Raw genomic sequence first — 19,186 nt, forward strand, 5'->3', positions numbered from 1 at the left:
TTTAGAAAAGTAAAAAGGATTAAAAAAATGAAAAAGATAGAAAGATAATGACAGAAGACAAATTAAGAGTAGAAAGAATAAAAGGCATGAAAAAATAAGAAAAAATAAAATGAAACGAAGGGTTAACTTATCTATGTGTGGAGAAAAATGCAGTGTTCTCATGTTCAAGCCTTGCTTGATCCCAAAATTGCTTTAGAGACAAAGACAAGAAAACTGACCTAAAATCTTTAGTTTTTCATGGTTGTGCTTTTGAAAATATCAGTTATCTTTAGTTTTTCATGGTTGTGCTTTTGAAAATATGTTATTTATAGAAAATATAAAGACCACTCAAAATATATTTATGCTTATCCATAAAAGCTTCAGTGAAAACTTGAACTATATTAGAAACTTGAAGTTGGAAGTTGAAGGTTGCTTAACTTTTCTCATTTATCGCTAAATGAAGTTTTAAACTGTTTTTCACTAAAGCCTTTTGTTACAGGTCAATCTCGCCATATTTAGGAAGCTAATTTAAGACCATGGTGCATATGTTATCTTACAAGAAAAATTAAGGTAAATTAGACCTGTTTACTTTAGCTGAACAACACCAATTACTGAACAACCTAGTAATTATATTCCCATCAATCATACACATTCTGAAAATTAAAAAGTTGGACATATTTTCTTAATAACCTGATTAGATTTCATAATTAATTTATATGTATCCTGTTGTGATTATGCAAAAAATGTTAAACATGAAAATTTAAGGAAAACTACATTATACACTTCATCAACTAAGAAATATTTTAACCTGTAAGAAATATACAACTAATTATTTTAAGAACTATTACAGGCTTCCTGTTAGACATACAGATGTAATCTTAAAGCAACTACTCAAATAAATTATGGACAGTCTAAATTTGCTCATAAAAACTAAAGCTTGTGAACTAATTTAATAATCAACAAGTAGAACTTAGCAACCAGAAAAACTCAGTAGGTGACTATATGAAGAATTCATACACAAAACAATCAGCCAACACTTCACCAATGACTTCAGTGGATTCGTGCTTTCTAAACTCTGATGCAGAATTAAGAATATTTTATATGATTAGAAGATTGACTATAATTTATTCTGAAAAAGATCTACTTAAATTATTTAAAAAATATTTTCCCTTAACATTTTCAATATCCAATTATTTTGCTCCACATACCCATCCTGCTTTTTAGTTTATCAGCTTATGATAGGAGGCTGACCAAATTATTTAAGCATGTGTGGAATATTAACAGAAGTTTTATTTTTAAACACCTCAGAATTGTCAGCAAGCATCTGCCTTGCAAAAAGCAGGTAGTTTTTGTGGTTCCTCATTATTTTGACATTGGGGAATCACACGGTTACACAGATAAAAAGTCACCTACATTCACTTTGTTCGATAGTGATAAGAAGAAACTAAGCTAATGTCTCTCCCCAAAATGTAATCCATTAAAAACTGGAAAAAATGTGGATAAACTCTGTATTTTTACTGTGTTATCAGCCAGTATACAATCAAACCTATTTTGTTTTGGGGGCTGTTCCTTTGTAATGTACTTCGTTAAAACACAACCCTAACGTGGTTATACCACCAGTGACGACTATAAATCACCAATAACCACCATCAACATGGTTAAATCACCGATAATACAGCCATTCTTCTCTTCTACTTGCTGTGTGAGCCCTCATTTTGTTTAGAAGGGTGTCTATCCTTCCCCACTGTGACTCAGGAGCTCTGGTGGCGTAGTACCTAAGGCATTTGACTGCTAACCAAAACGCTGGCGGTTCAAACCCACCAACCACTCCTCAGAAGGAAGACCAGGCAATCTACTTCCATAGTGATACTGCCTCAGAAACCCAAGGAGGGGATGCTATGAGTCGGATCGGACTTGATGACAGTGAATTTTCAGGAGCTCTGGTAGCATAGTGCCTAAGGCATTTGACTACTAACCAGAAGGCTGATGGTTCAAACCCACTAAGCCACTCCTTGAAGGGAAAGTTGGGCAATCTACTTCTGTGGTGATACTGCCTCGGAAACCCAAGGAGGGGTCACTATGAGTTGGGTCTGACTCGATGGCACATAACAACAACAACATTGCCTTGGAAAACCAAGGAGGGGTCCCTATGAGTCGGATCTGACTCGACGGCAGTGTGTTAATGTGACTCAGGAGAGAGTAATTCTATTTAACACTTGCTATAAATTCTGATGTCTAAGATAAACATGATGGGGTCTCATTCCTGTTGTGAGCAACTGCATTAGGCCCGATACTGGACAATGAGACAATGAAGGCTATTAGGCAAACTGTTGCAAAAGGATTCTTAAAAGACACAAGGAAGAGATGATCCTTTTTTTTTTCTGTTGGACATTATTATGTTTGCATGTGTTATCTTGCCACCTCAAAGGAGAGTTGTTGTTGTTGTTGGTATGTGCTGTCAAGTCAGATCCGACTCATAGCGACCCCTCCTTGGGTTTCTGAGGCAGTATCACTACAGAAGTAGATTGCCCAACCTTCCTTCCGAGGAGTGGCTGGTGGGTTTGAACTGTCAGCCTTCTGGTTAGCAGTCAAGTGCCTTAAGCACTATGCTACCAGAGCTCCTCAAAGTAGAGTGGAATCCCTGATATACTGGGCCAGGGATGTGCTCTGCCTATGGGTTTTTTTTTTTGTGGGGGGGCGTGGGAGGAGGGCAATTCAACTTTTTACAGGTATACAACTTACTGACAACCATTACAATGATTAGCTATACAACCCTACCCTTAATCAATGTGATTTTTCCATCATTGTTAAGTCCCCTTTCACCCTCCCTCCTACCCCTGGTAACTTACACTAATAAACTTTGGTCTCTACACATTTACCTTTCCTCACCTTTTTATATAAGTGAAGTCATACAATATTTGTTCTTCCATGATTGACTTATTTCACTCAGCATAATGTCTTTAAGCACCATCTATACTGCAGACTTCATTTCTCCTACTGCCTGTATTCCATTGCATCGGGTTATGGGCTTCTCATTATACATGGTAACAAAAATCCTTTTATCGTTCAAGCCTGTCCAGATAAGAGTTTCTTTTCCTTTCAGCATAAAGCACTGTAATTATCATCACCAGCCTCTCAGAAGCTTCCTTACAAGCATTCTCCAGGTAGAAATTTATGTTTCTAGTCTGAAAAGTTCCCAAGGAAACAGACGGGAATTTAAATAAGAATGACTGCCTGCACCTCTGTACAAGTCCTTACAAAGCCTGTGCTTAGTCTAACACTCAGGCACATTGAATAGGTCAAGGATGGAAAGTACACAGAAAACTAACCAAATCCAACCCACTGCCACTGAGTTGATTCTGACTTATAGCTACCCTATAGGACAGGGAAGAACTGTCCCATAGGGTGCCCAAGGCTGTAAGTTTTTACAGAAGCAATCTGCCTCTTCTCCTGTGGAGTAGCTGCTGGGTTCAAACTGCCAATCTGTTGGTTAGCAGCCTGATGCTTTAACCACTGCACCTCCACAGCTCTCTGTGCACTGAAGGCCCTGCTTTCTACTCTAGATAACAGGATACTACCATACAAGGTAGGAAATACACATACTACATTATATAGGAGCTCTGATTTGCTCTTTTTCTTTTTTCCTTCAACTGTAGACATTCTGTTGTCACATCTGCTTTCCTTTCTCTGACTTTCTTTTCCATCTCTGCTCTGCCATTTTGGTGAGTGTTTGCGAAAATATAGAGATAAGAGGGAAACTAGCTACAGGAGACAGGTGAGAGATATGCCTGCATAAAATCAGCCTTTGATGAGATGTTTCAGCAGGAATATATGAAAGCATTTTTCTTTGATTATGACTGCTGAATTGAAAAAGCTTACAAATACCTTCATTACACAATTCAATAGTCCACTGGTATTCATTAAAAATCTGAATTAAAAGGGATAAGAGAGGATCACCCATTAAATATCAAATAAAGATGGAGGATGAAATGTGAAATCTTATTTTGGGTCATTAACTTTAACAAAATGTCTAAGTTTCTCCTTCTCCATTTCACTGATGTCTCTTCATAGATGCTGAGGTCCTCTGCTATGTGCCCTCCTACCTAGGGTTAACTGAAACCAAAGGATGCTTTTGAAGCTATCTTACTAGGCAGAGGAGAAGCAATGAAAACATATAGTAAGGACAGATGTGGACACCTCAGATGAGAAAGTCAAAAAGGCAGTGGCAAACATTACACTGATAATTTTAGTAAAACTGTGGCAAGAGGGTGAGTGGGGTTAAAGTTACATCATTCTTCCTGTAATTTCAGCCCTTTGTTAAACAACAACTTTAAGTCAATGGGTCTTTCATAGTCCTGTCTATGCAGGAACAGCTGTTCAACTTTTACTAGACAGCTGAAGCCATAGTGTCTGAGAAAGTGGCAGAATCCACTAATAGCTGAAAGCAGCTGCCAGCAGTTCATCATCTCACACTGGAATGCTTCTTAGGCTAATACACAAAGCACAGGTGATAGAGAAAGACCTGATACTGCAGAGCCCTGATTTTCAGAAATCCTAAACAATGCAAAAAAGGCTTAATTAACTCAATAAGTAAATAAGTAAAATAAAATAAAAGCCTAATGGATACAACTAATGACTTGATCAGGAAAAGTTATTTCTCAGAGGTCAATTGTTGGAGGAATATGGCTATTTTACCCAATTGCCTAATGTCTTTTACTTAGAATAAACTAATACATTTCTTCTTCAGCAAGTTATGAAAAATACAGCTCAGTTCAAGTTTTTAAGTCACTGCTTAACAGACATTAAACATTTTTTTTGTTATTTTACTTATTTTTAATACATCTAAAAAGCCTCACTTACAATAATGACAGATGTGTCTCAACAAAATTACACTCTTGAGAAGTATCTAGAACTCCTCAAAGTTAATGTGAAAAAAACAAAACAGGAAAAAGTAAAGCAAATCTGAACTTCTTATTCATCTCCACTAACAATATTCATCCACATTCACATAGCATTCTCTAGTTTAATAGAAAAACTACATCACCCCAAAGAATTAAGAATTAATATATGTGTGTATGTGTATATATACACATACATACCTATATATATAGGTATGTATGTATACATATGTATAAATAAAATAACTTAGTAGACCTATACATACGTATAAATAAAATAACTTAGTAGACCTAAAAATAAAGACAGACTATCTGGCAGAAACAAAGTTATTTATTATTGAGTCTTATACATGGTAAAAAGTATATGTGGAGAACAGTAAAGTTACATGTATTTCTAAATAGGTTATTTTCTATGCTATCTTTTAAAATTTTAAAATTTATTTTACATTCATCATAATGGCTTAAACTTATTGTTATCCTGTTATAATAATCATTCTTAGAAATCACTACAACCTATTTTAGGAATGAAGATATAAGTAAATAATTACATTTGAAACAAGCAACTATTTTAATACTCTACAAAAATGAACTGAACAGGAAGGTTTTGTTTACATGCTTTTTCTCATAGACAAACTCTAAATGATTCTTTTTTCATGGATTTTACTGAAACGTAAATGAATTTATCATTATTTCCAAGTAGTCTTATACATGTTGTTACGCAGTTAGGTAAGACAAAAGCCTACCTGTGAGAGGTGAGGGAGATCCAACTGGTGTTGAAGGATTTGATGGAAAACTACTGCTGGTATGGTCAGGAGAATAAATCTAACCAGAAAAGAGAGAGAAATACTTATGTGGCAAGTAACAGCAAAAGCATAAATCCACTGACATGAAGTTATTTTTATAATTTAAGTTGTCATTCCAGAGACTCAGAATGAAAAACTATTTCATCAATATTAGGACTGCTTTATTACAGAAAGGGTATAGAAGCCTCAGTTTTAAATTTAAGATGAAAACATATCATGTATATTCTAATATAAGAGGAATAGAATGTATCTATTACAAGAGTATTCTAGTTGAAAATAATTTAAGGTTTCTAATTGTTGGAAAAGAAAAATGAGAAGTGACATAAAGTTAACAAATCTGATAATGAAATCATCTTTCCAGAATATACTGTCTAAACAGGTGGTATCCTTTAAACACAATAAATACTTTGGGAATATATAATCTTTTGGGAGGGTCTTTAAAAAAATAGTTGAAAGTCCGAGAAAATAGTTTTTTAATAGTTACTCCTTCTCACTCATTGAAAAAGTTACCTAGTTTGATCAACTATCTTTTTGGCAATTTTAGCTCCAAATGACAGACTGTTGTAAAAAATTAAACTTGCTCTCAAAGAATAATTTGTCACTTTTGATGAAAGTGAAAAAAGCCCTGAAAGTGGTTCAATAAATGTTCCCAAAATGACTTGTGGACTTCATCTCCTAGGAGGTCTATTTTGAAGAAGATAACATATTTGGATGCATAAATTTTCATATTTTGGCTAAAAGTTTTATTTCGATACTTTATTTCATATTGTCAAAAAAGTGACAGATTCATTCATGCTTACCTAATTAATTTAATCAAATTTACCAATTACCTAATTAACAAGTAAGTATCTAACAAATCTCCTTCATTCAGGCAACAGGGGTCCTGGGAAGTCTCTTCTGGGACAATGCTATGCCTACACCTGACATTATACATCACCTTCACTTCTCAAAGAAGCCCTGGCGGTAGAGTGGTTAAAGCAGTTGGCTGTGAACCAACACAAACTGCTTCATGGGACAAAGGTAAGGCAGTCTGCCTCTGTAAGAATTTATAACCTTGGAAACCCTATGGAGGAGTTCTACTCCGTCCTTATAGGGTCACTATGAGTCAGAATCAATTTGATGGCAATGGGTTTAGGATTTGTTTTCATTATCAGCACATAGTTTAAGGAAGACAAACGAACTTATGTGGATAAATTGCAGTCAAATATTTTTAACAGAAAAGCTACTTGTGAGTGCAAAGAGTCATTCAATAGCTTAATGAGCTTAGAGATCTAATGAATTTAAAGCAGTGTAAATTATGGTATATAGGGGTTTCAGTACTCATTTTAAAGAACTCATAATGCTGAAAAAATGAAATACTGGGACAGGTTCATGTAAAAAAATAAATAAAATAAAAAGCCACAAGTCATAATTAGCAAATATAAATGCTTTCATTTTTTAAAGACAGCACAAATTCCAAATTGTAGCAGTCAGAAATTCTATTCTCCTTTACTACAAACAAGTATTTATCTCAAATAAAGTACGCCAATTTGTATGATGTTATTGAATTGTTCTAACCATAAATGCCTTTATACATTAACTCTCTTCAAATGGCCAGGTCTAGAAGTTGTATATTCACGTTAGAAAGCTATTTTGGAAAAGGAAAGCAAATAGAGCTCAAAAGACATTATGGGAGTACTTGAACAGAAAGGTAGTATGTTATGTGTGGTGCAAATGGTCACTGTGCTCAGTTGCTAACTGAAATGGTGGTGGTTTGAGTCCACTCAGAAATGCCTCAGAAGACCTACAGATCTACTTCCAAAAAATCAGCCACTGAAAACCCTGGGGAGCACATGAGATCACCACAAACTGGAATCAATTCAATAGCAACCTTTTTCTTTTTAATGTTATCAGATCAATAATATTGGTCTTTGAAATTGTTACTCAAAATTGTTATCTTATAAACAAATTCAGGGGACTTGTGGTCTGCCTACATACATTGATTTATTTCAACCATGTAAGTAAATTATTGGGCAAACGTGCTGCAAAAGACCTCTTTAAAATGTTAAAAAGCAATGATGTCACTGTGAGGACTGTTGTTGTTGTTATATGCCGTTGAGTAGGAACCGACTCACAGCGACGCCCCCTTGGGTTTCCGAGGCAGTATCACTATGGAAGTAGATTGCCCCATCTTCCTCCCGAGGAGTGGCTGGTGGGTTTGAACCGCCAGCCTTCTGGTTAGCAGTCAAGTACCTTAGGCACTACGCTACCAGAGCTCCCCTGTGAGGACTAAGGTGTGCCTAACCCAAGCCAAGGATGGTATTTTCAACTCCCTCAAATGCATGCATGCAAAAGCTGGACAATGAATAAGGAAGACTGAAAAAGAATTGATGCATTTGAATTATGGTGTTGGCTAAGAATATGGAATATATACCATAGAGTGCCAGAAGAATGAACACATCTGTCTTAGAAGTACAGCCAGAATGCTCCCTACAAGTAAGAATTGCAAGACCGTCTCACATACTTTGGGTATGTTATCAGGAGGGACCAATCCCTGGAGAAGGACATCATGTTTGGTAAAACAGAGGGTCAGCAAAAAAGAGGAAGACCCTCAATGAGATGGACTGACACAGTGGCTGCAACAATGAGCTCAACCACAGCAACAATTGGGAGGGTGGTGCAGGACAGGCAGAGTTTGATTCTGTTGTACATAGGGTCACTATGAGTCAGAACAAGACTTGATGGCACCTAACAACAAAGAATGTCAACAAAAATATGTCTCAACATCCCCATTTATCTTTGTAAACCACCACTTTTTGATTAAGAATCAAATAATTACATATTTTTATGAACAACAGATGTCAATTTTAGGAAATACACCTTGACTACAATATTGGTAAGGGCCAATAACATCAATATTGAGTAGACAGAAAGAAAGAAAAGCTTCAGCTCCACACAAAACTGATTATTATAAGCTAGGTCAACTCATTGATTTTCAGTTTCGTAGTCTATAAGGAAAAAACTCTGGTGGTTGTAATAGTTAAGGCATTTGGCTTGCTAACCAAAATGTCAGTGGTTCGAACCTACCAGCTGCTCTGTGTAAGAAAGATGAGACAGTCTACATCCATAAAGATTTATAGTCACGGAAACCCAATAGGGGTGGCCTATGAATTGGCATCAACTCGATAGCAGTGAGTAAGTCTGTAAGGGTTAATGTTGTTGTTGTTGTTATGTGCCGTCGAGTCGGCCCCGACTCATAGCGATCCCTCCTTGGGTTTCCAAGGCAGTATCACTATGGAAGTAGGATTGCCCAACCTTCCTTCCGAGGAGTGGCTGGTGGGTTTGAACCGCCAGCCTTCTGGTTAGCAGTCAAGTGCTTTAGCCACTATGCTACCAGTGCTCCTGTAAGGGTTAATAGCACTGGAGAAATAACTAGCACTGGAGAAATAACATTCCCTCAACATTACCTCTATCACAGCCTCCTAGTTTTGTTTTCTTCATAGTACCGACATTATGTTTCTAATTATGTAAATTAATTAATTTATTTATTATCTATTTCTTAACCCTTCCCCTAGTACAACAATCTTTGGAAGAGCAGAGACTTTGTCTTAGTCAGTGCTATAGCTTCAGATTCTACACCATTCTAGTAAATGGCAGGGGTTCAATGAATATTTGTTTAAAGAATGAATATCATCCTTGTCAGGAATTTCCATGAGTGTTTCTTTTCAGTCCCTGAATGTATTTAACCCAGGTTCCCTCTATCTTTTACTCTTGTACAAACTCTAATGTAGGTTTCCCCAGAGTTCTAGTCTCAGTTTTTTTTCCTGTATTTATCTGTACTTTCTCTTGGTAATATTTTTTGTAAAGTATCCTTTCTCCCTGTGAAGACTCCTGAACTGACATCTATGTCCTCATCGTAGTTGGTGAATTTCTCCATCTGGACACGCTCTTTTCTCCTCTCAAGCTACGTACGCCTAAACCCAAACTGTGCACCACTACCCAAAGCTTCCTATCCTTCCTGTTTCTACTTTTCTTCCCTTCGACCTAGGTTAGTAGTAGCATTCTCATGGTCACCAAAATCAAAATCACTCTCTCTCCAGAAACAAATTTATACATATATGGTCAACTGATTTTCAATAAGGCTGCTAACTTCATTAGAAAGGAAAGGAAAGGAAAAGTCTCTTTAAATAAATGGTGCTGACACAACTGAACATCTATATGCAGAAAAATAAGCCAGGACCCAACCCTTACTCCACACACAAAAAACAACTTAAAAATGGATAAAGGATCTTAATTTGAACACTAAAACCATAAAATTCATAGAAGAAAATGTAAGAACAAAGTTGTTGAACCTGGCTTTTGTGATGTGCTATCAGATACGACTGTTAGCATAGCGCCTAAGACATTTGACTGCTAACCAGAAGGCTGGTGGTTCAAACCCACCAGCCACTCCTCAGAAGGAAGGTTGGGCAATCTACTTCCGTAGTGATACTGCCTTGGAAATCCAAGGAGGGGTTGCTATGAATCGGGGCTGACTCGATGGCACATATCAACAACAACAACATCAGATGTGACAACAAATGATTGAGCAGCAAAAGATAAAAGAGGCAGATAGGACCACATAAAAATTAAACATTCCTATTCATCAAAAGACTATCAAAAAAGTAAAAAGGAGACCTACAAAGTGGGAGAAATTTTTTGGAACCATATATCCAATAGAAGTCTAATATCTAACATTTATAAAATACTTTTATAACTTAACAAAAACAAAAAAAGACAAATAACCCAACCAAAAAATGGAAGGACTTGAACAGACATTTCAAAATGGAGGCTATTCAAAGGCCAACAAGAACATGAAAATATGCTCAAGTCATTAGCCATTAACCCCAAATCCACTGCCGTCTAATCGTTACCAACTCACGGTGACCCTGTAAGGAAAGAGTAGAACTGCTCTATAGGGTTTCTAAGATTGCAAAAATCTTTACAGAAGCAGACTGTCACATCCTTCTCCCATGGAATGGCTCATAGGTTCAAATCACTAACTTTTCAGTTAGCAGTTGAACACTTTAACCACCAGCTCTTCTCTATTAGTCATTAAAGAAATACAAATCAAAACCACAATGAGATACCATTTCACCCCCGTAAGAATGGCAGTGATTAAAAAAATAAATAAATAAACTTAAAACATTAAGTTTTGGTGAGGCTATGAAGAAACATTAATGCTCATCCATTACTGGTGGGAATATAAAATGGTACAGCCATTGTGTAAAACAGTTTGGTAGTTCCTCAAAAAGTTGAATATAGAACCACCATATGACCCAGCAATTACAGTCTTAGGTATTTACTCAAAAGACATGAAAGCAGCAACATGAAGACTTATGTACACAAATATTCATCACAACACAATTCACAACAGCCAAAAGGTAGAAACAAGTAGAATGTCTACTGACAGAAGAATGGTTAAGCAAAATGTGGTACATACATACAATGGACTATTACTCAGTCATAAAAAGGAATGAAGTCCTGAACCTTGAGGACATTATGCTGAGTGAAATATGTCAGAAACAACAGAACAAATACTATATGATATCACTTACATTAAATAAGAAATTACATAGAAACTAAAAATAATTAGTGGTTACGGGGGAGGGGAAAAATGGAGTTTTTGCTTAAAGTACAATAAAGTACACTAATGTTGGTGGAGTAATTTGGAAAAAGAACAATAACGGATGCACAACTCGAAAAATGCAATCAATGTCACTGCAGGGAATATGAAGAAACTGACAAAATATTATGTGTTGTCATGTGTGTATTACCAAAAAAAAAAAAAAAAAAGAGAGAGAGAGAGAAAGCGAGAGAGAGATCACTGTCTCTCTTCCATCTGTCCACTATTCTTTCTAGAACTTTTCTAGAATAGCACACTTCATTCTCACTGCCATGACACTGCTTCAAGCCTTTCCTATACCTTGTGACTGGACTATTTCAGTCTTTGTATTTCTTCTGACTCTCTGCTCCTATCACCCCATACATACATAATGGCCTGAATCAAAGTTCTGAAACAGATGAAATTCCATGCAGGGTTTCCTGTTGCCTACTACTACTTTCCATAATCTAGTTGCAAAAATACCTTTTTACCTTATAACCTACTTAAAGCCTTATGCATCCTATTATTAAAAAAAAAAGCATATTTAAAAAAAATTTTCCGAACACCTTGTCTTATCAGAATGTTTATATCGAAAACACCTCCCTGATGGAATTCTACACCACATCAAAGCCTAGCTCAAATGTCATTTCACCATTTACACATCATTTTCACTTTCTTTGTATGTACAGAATAACCTATACTTCTCTTTGGTTTGTTACTTCACTTTATGCTCCAATATTATAATTATTTGTACACTGTCTTGTCTTCTCTCCTCGGTCATAAGCTCTCTGAAGACAAACACCTTATACTGTTAACTTGGAATCTATCATTGTCTAGCACAGTTTTGCACAAAGTACATCAATACATATTTTAAAATAAAGAGATTAAAATGCACTTGAAATTAGCTGTAATATTTTTGATAAAACATAGTAACCAGTAGCTTTGTCTTAGTATTTATGTAATGGGGGTCAGTAAGAGAAATACTAAAGGAGAAAACAGATTTTCTTATAAAGAGAAATTCATTTATAAACCAGCTTTACATCATAAGCTTTGAGAGTGATGATATAAGATTCCACTATTTCTGGGAATTAGTGTGAATAGACATACTAATGCTGCAACATATTCACTTCACTAAGCAGGTATGGACTTTCAAGGGTAGTTGTGGATTGTCAACCTTTATTTCCCCTGACCAATCTTCTACTACAATACAGAATCCCTAAACATGTCAAAAACTGTTAACCACTTCTTTACCTTAAAATTAGGAAGAGGTTACATGTTAGAATTATACAGGGCCACTACCTTTCAATAACTAAGCAAAATCCTCAGATTCTCTATGTAAAATAAGTGTGAGCTTTTAAAAATCACTATTTAAACAGAAGAAATAGCACCAAAGATGCATCAATTATAAAAACATAATATAATGTTTGTTATTTTCCCAAAAGCAGCTTCTCTGTTCACACAAGCAAAGCTCCCTATCCCACTCACCCATCATAATCAGTGGTTCTACTATGCCAATTAAAGTGGTGATAGACAAAACTGTTATCAATATTTTTCCTAACTTATAGATGGTACAGCAAGTTGTACGTTTTCTCTAGTTCTTTTTACTTCCATAAAAAAGAATGTGTGTGGGGGGAGAAGAAGAGCAACACAATGTTTCATTTAAAAAAAAAAAAAAAAGGCATGAGAAATATAGCCTTTTGGATCAGAGATCAATTTATTCAACTTTATCTAATTATTTATTCTCCTGTTACCAAATCACATACACAATATACGATTCTATAGAAATTGTTGTACTACTTTAAGAAATCCTTATCACAAGGCTTTATTTGGCAAAGAACATCCTAAATCAAGAATACATTTCTTTTTGGACTCTGGTTTTAAAGAACTCCTACACCCTACACTGGTGTTTGTAGAATAAAAGAAGAAAGTCACTTAAGAAATGGGAATGGGAGCGATTTAGAGTCAAGAACATAAACACAAAGTAAGAACTCATTCTGCATGCAGTCCATGGTCCTCATACTGTGAAATGACCAATGATGAATAACTCCCAATACCTTCTGCCAGGCTTAAACGGTAATATGCCTCATTTTACTGCAACAAATGAGGCTCCTCCTCCTATCAGTCATGGTCTATTCCAATCAGCAGGGTGCCAATAAGCCAGAGGCTAATGAAAAGGGTCTCAGACAAAAAAGAAACAATAGAGAGCCCCCAAACCCAGCCCTAGAACTATGAGCCCAATTTTTTTAAACACTACAGTGCACATTTCAGTTAATCTTTATTATGCTAATGTTATTGAGTGTAAGGAACAAAGAAACATTTCATGAATTACTTTTAAACGTCAACTTCCCTGAATTTTCTTTTCTTTTGTTAGAGACCACTGACCATTTAACTATCCAGATTAAAACACACACACACACACACACACACACACACACACCCTTGCTCTGAGGTAGAAATCAAAACATAAATTATCACAAAGAAGCCTGATATAATCAACAAAGTTAAACAGTCCTCCTGTTTGATCTCCTCTAAATTAAAGACCAAGTGTTTTGATATGGTATTAGGCACTGAAATAAACCAGATGTTTCTTCCTCTATATAACTCTCCATGGGCACAATCTTAAAGGGTTATTGTCTGGCAAATGTTCAGGGAAACACATTAGAAATGGCACGAATATCCAGATTTTCCTTTCCTTCTATCTACCCTAGTTCATTATCTAAACTAATGCATAATCCACAGGGCTTTGGGAACTTTGTGTAAATACTTTCATGTACAATTCTCTTTCTTGCTATCCTGAGATTAAGACCACAATTATCCAGGCTTAGACCTAAAATAAAGGAACCTTTGCAAATGTATTATCTGGCCTTACATGTTTAATCACAAAGCATTCTGCGTGCTCTTTAATACCTAAACTGAAGAACAAAGGTTGCATCCTCTGATGTTTCACACATGAAAGATCTTCTAAGACATACATCAGACTATTGGGGAGCTAGAAGTAACTTCTGGTGAAAACAGCATGGTATTTCTCCATCTAAAGCTAGATGTTATATTTAAAATGCCACATTCTATGGAACTTACGATTTCAAAAAAGTTATGGTAACAGTTTCCAAAGATCTGTAATATCTAACATAAAATGCTGATATGTATGTCAGATTCTCAAGTGTAATCCTCGTTAAGTTTCTTCTCCTTATCTCTTCTAATCCTTCCTATCCCCAGACAATGTAATGTTTTTGTTTTTCAGTACATTTTCAGAGCTAAACTAAATACATATTAAAGTCAATGTGAGTCTGTAATAGGAGTTAGAAAAAGAATGTGTTTTGGGAGGTGGCTAGGCCTGGGGAGGGGGACAGCAGATGGATTGAAGGAAGGGATTTGAAGTGTGCAGACTATGGCATGCAGTGATGGAGCAGATGGAATGCATCACCGTCAGCTATGACAGAAATGATTTATGGAATGACCTGGCTGCTCCTGCCTAGTAACAACATAGGATGACAGAGCTGTTTCCATGACAACCAAAGCCCACCCACTAACTAGATTTAACATTTCTTCCATGGCTTCCACTCACAATGAATTCGGATTTTCTTTTCCAAATGCCAACCTAGTTTGGCTAGTATGCTAGCCATAATACTGGAAAATATTCAAGGACCAGAAAGGTAGCTGAAAATGAGCTTGAAGGGCCACTGAGAATATCATAAATTCTTGCCTGCCTATATGACAAAGATCCCTTTCCAGAAGTTTTCTTCAAGTAAAATAAAAGACCCTGGGGTGGGGGTGTATGTGTGGGGTGAAAGTCCCTGAAATGCAAGATATATTTTAAAAAGTTGTCTAGCTTTGCAAGTTCAAATGTTACTTGTCTTCATATATGTTAAATATGTGCTACTGGATTCTTCTAGAACCAGCACTAGAATTATGGCAAGCCAATCAGATACCTGGGAGCCACTCAGATTTAATATTATAGGATAACTTTCTTTCCAAACAGGTACGTTTATATCAAGACGGTAAGATAATCCTACATAAAGGTGGGACAATTCCTTTAATCCTCATTGACACTGGAAAACAACAGTCACTGTAGCATTTTGCTCTTTCTGAAAGTAGAGAAGTGCTTAAGAGGACAGGGTTTGAAGCTACTCAGATTGGAGTTCTAATATATATGGCTTTACCCTTACTGACTTTGTGATCTCAAGGGCAAGCTACTTAATCTTTCTGAGCTCAAGTTACTTAACCTTTTAAACCTCAGTTCCTCATTTATAATGTGGAGATAATAACACCAACTTCACAAGGTTTTGAGGATTAAGTGAAACAAGACATGTAAATACTCAGAATAGTGCCTAGTATCTATTAGCATTTAAATTATAACTGATATTTTGGGGTCTGCTATCTTCATTTTTATTTTTGTGATATGATCCAAGACTGAATTTAATAAACATTTACTGAGCTCCATTTTGTGCTGTGCCCCATTATGTGGTAGATGATTTTGACTTGGCCTCATTTCTCAAGAAATTTGTATTCAGCTGTAGAGAAGGGTGTATTTACAGAAACAATATACAAAGGGGTTTATCTCCTTAAATGTGCAACAGTTGCTTCCTACTACTCACTCATGAAAGTGCTCTGCTTTCCCCAAGAACAGCAACAAATGTGTTTGACAGAGTTAATTACAGTTCATAGAAAATATACGGCAACTCTGTGGGAATTCAAAGAGGCATACTGCTCAGAAGAAAACAAAAAAGAAAAAAACAAAGCCTAAGGAGCAACTTCAGATAGTACAAATCAGAAGTCTCCACTTTAAACAGTTAGATTTTGACTCTTTGTGAATTACTGATAAAAGTTCTTGCTTCTAGTTTTGGCATACTGAAAAAGGATTTCATATTCAACGTTCTAAAAATCAGATATTAAAAGACAATCATTACTTTATCACTAATGTCCTCAGAAGATGTAAATGACCAGTTGCTCAGAAACATACTCATTTAGCCTGAGTTAAATTTGTTAACTCTTTAATGAGTCCAACGCTTTTCATTTTGAAAGCCTCTCAAGAAATTCCCTTATCTCTTGAATAAATCAATTGCAACTGATTGTAAACTACTTTTCATCTTTGAGAAATTCTTAGAAAAACTACTTTCTGAGTTATCTTTCTTGATTCCATTTGACCTATTTTAATGGGCCACTAAGTGATGTGATAGCATCCAACAGCAACAAGAAGTATGTATTTAAAGATAATAAATATGCTTAATTATTAATCAAAGTAATTCGTGCTTCAGATAACAATGTGCCCAATTTACTGTTCCTTGTACATATACCTGCTCCATTAAGTCAAAGGCAGGTGTTTAAATTGAAATCAGAAGGGTAGTTCTTGTGGGATGGGGTCATGGGGTCGGAAGGTGTTCTCATGAGTTATTTTAAGGGCACATATCAATAGAGAGTGAGAATTACTCTAAATGAGTAATGAAGTAAAATTTGTTATAACTAGACCATTTAACTCTGGCATACACCATTGACAAAATGCCATCACTGCAGTCAGCACTATAAAATTCATTCAGTATGTAAAATTAATACTTACAGATGCCAAAGCCTTTCCAAGTGCATCACCTGTCTGTGAGCTTCCAGCAGCATTCCCTCTGGTTCCTGGATATTTCAAGTAGGGAAAAAAATCAAGAATTTTAGCAAGAGCCATGATTTTTAGCACTTTACATAATCTTTCTGATCTTAAAATCACATCTGTCACAATAAGCCAGTGAATATTCTGTGTGTTGTACTTCCTAAGCTAAGGGAAAGTTTACCAGTTTCTATATTAATAAAAATCAAAGTTTCTTCTTTCCTTTTCTTACACTTAGTACTAAAAAATATATTGAAAGACATAGGATTCACTAAAAATCTTCAAATTAGATTTCAGGACATTTTGCCAACCTTAAAAAGCTCACCTAGAATGCTATCTGAGCCATTGATGGGAGGAGTGTGAGAGGCAGCAACATAAGGTGAATTGCTGGTACTGCCACGATGGAAGCTGGACATTGGTGGAAGACTCGTGTTTATGTCTGTTGGTGAAACTGAGTGTGGAGGATAACTCTAGAGAGGGGGGAAAGAGATATTATCTGTTAAATACATTTTCTGAGTAGTATGCACATACAACTGGGCAACTATTATAATAGGTTAAAAACATCACAAGTTAGCAATTAAAAAAAAATGCATATTAAATATAGTAAGCTTCAAAGTATTCCAAATTTCAGCACTTCTGTTAGTAATCCCCAAAGAAATACAAGTGAAGACAAAGTGATGCTGCACTCTAGTTGCAGATTACATTAGCCTACCAAGCGGTCATGTGAATGAAGGCTGCCGTAACTACTGGATTGAGACATGTGGGAAGTAGAGGTCCCCAGAATTCCACCAAAAGCAGGCTGGCTCATTCCATTTGATGAACTCCAAAGGTCAGAAGAATTGTGGGTCCCATCTAAGACAAAGAGAAATGTAAAATTGCCTTAGCTGAAACTTTTTATTTCAAAATTGCTATAAAAATTCAGAGTACCCTCTAGATACTTTTTCTTCCTTTTACCAATCTAGTTTTCTCACCTCCAAACTGTGTAATTATTTAAAAAGAAGTAAAGTTTTAAGTTCTGAAAAAAATCGCAACTAGTAGGTAAGTCATTATAAAAATCTTCAGAAGGTCTAAATTCCTATCAAGATGGAAAATAAGAATTCCAAATTTGGGAACAGGATGGATTTAATTTTTGGATAAATGCTATAACTAGGAATATACAAAAAAAAAAAAAAGTTCTTAATCCTTAACAGGCAGTTTATATTATATGGAATATTTTGAAACTGGAAAAACGTTATTTCTCTAATAGCAAACCTATGTAATTGATAATGACTGTATTTTAATAAACCTTCAAAATAAAATGTGTCAACAATGTTTTCACTCACCAATATAGAATTAAGGAAGCTAATATATGGTAATTTATTCCTTCTACAGTACATATTTCTTGTGCTCCAAAACAATGGGACTCCAAATAGAAATGATTTCCTAGACATTACTTTTTCTCTTTTTATTGTTGTTAGTGGCAGTCAAATTGACTATGACTCACGGTTACCCCACGTGTACAGAGTACAACCATTTCATAGAGTTTTCAAGGCTGCGACATTTTGGAAGTGGGTTGCAAGGCCTGTGTTCCGAGGTGCCTCTGGGTGGGTTCAAACCACCAGTGTTTTGGCTAGTAGTTGAGCACTTTAACTGTGCCACCCAGAGACCTTTTCTCTCTTATCAAGCCTTATTCTGTTCTGTGATATTCAGTCTTTATTTACAGTAGTATCTGTTAATAGCTTTCATACATTTGAATTCTAAAATGAACAAGAGCAGTTCTGCTCTTGAGTTTGTCCTCAAAACTCTTTTGAAGGACAAAAATCCAATCAGTATTGGATGGACACTCCACTGGTTTGCTGCATAATCCACCTAAATTACACTTGGCAATAAATGGCACTAGAAAAATGTTTGAAGCAAATTTTATTTTATCTCAAGCCAAAAATACCTAGACAAATAATGCCTGAATTCCTATATAGATAGTCTTTTTCCTCATAACTTAAAATACCAACTAATACAAAATAGATGATTGCTGTAGAATTTTACCACTCTTTGGAAGTACTTACCTTGCATAAAGAAAGTGCTAGCAAACATACTGGTTGGTGGCTTGGGAGATGGATAACTAGGTGATTCACGGTTGAAATCATCTGAATTTGGGGATGGTGCATATACCTTAAAATTAAACCATAATATTATTAAAATATAAATGAATGTCATATTACTTATGTAAAATGACTTCAACATTTACAAAGGGCCTCAAAAGGCATACCTAAACTCTATAAAGGAACCCCAAATTCACAGAATAATGCCTAAACCC

The 19,186-nt window shown here is 35.7% G+C and overlaps 1 protein-coding gene across 1 annotated transcript in view; it reads right to left on the bottom strand.

Annotated features, from left to right (window-relative positions):
• Positions 1–19,186, bottom strand: part of TCF12 (transcription factor 12) — a 490,015-nt gene that overhangs the window by 41,885 nt on the left and 428,944 nt on the right. Inside the window, exons 8-12 of the mRNA XM_007958528.2 lie at positions 18,936–19,041; positions 17,606–17,745; positions 17,219–17,363; positions 16,858–16,922; positions 5,621–5,699 (exon numbers count right to left, since the gene is read on the bottom strand). Of these exons, the coding sequence (XP_007956719.1) occupies positions 5,621–5,699; positions 16,858–16,922; positions 17,219–17,363; positions 17,606–17,745; positions 18,936–19,041 (535 nt within the window). The remainder of the gene's footprint in view (positions 1–5,620; positions 5,700–16,857; positions 16,923–17,218; positions 17,364–17,605; positions 17,746–18,935; positions 19,042–19,186) is intronic.

The sequence above is a fragment of the Orycteropus afer genome, unplaced genomic scaffold (assembly GCF_000298275.1).
Source record: "Orycteropus afer afer isolate SDZICR_OR568_19922 unplaced genomic scaffold, OryAfe1.0 scaffold00015, whole genome shotgun sequence".
NCBI classification, from domain to species: Eukaryota; Metazoa; Chordata; class Mammalia; order Tubulidentata; family Orycteropodidae; genus Orycteropus; species Orycteropus afer.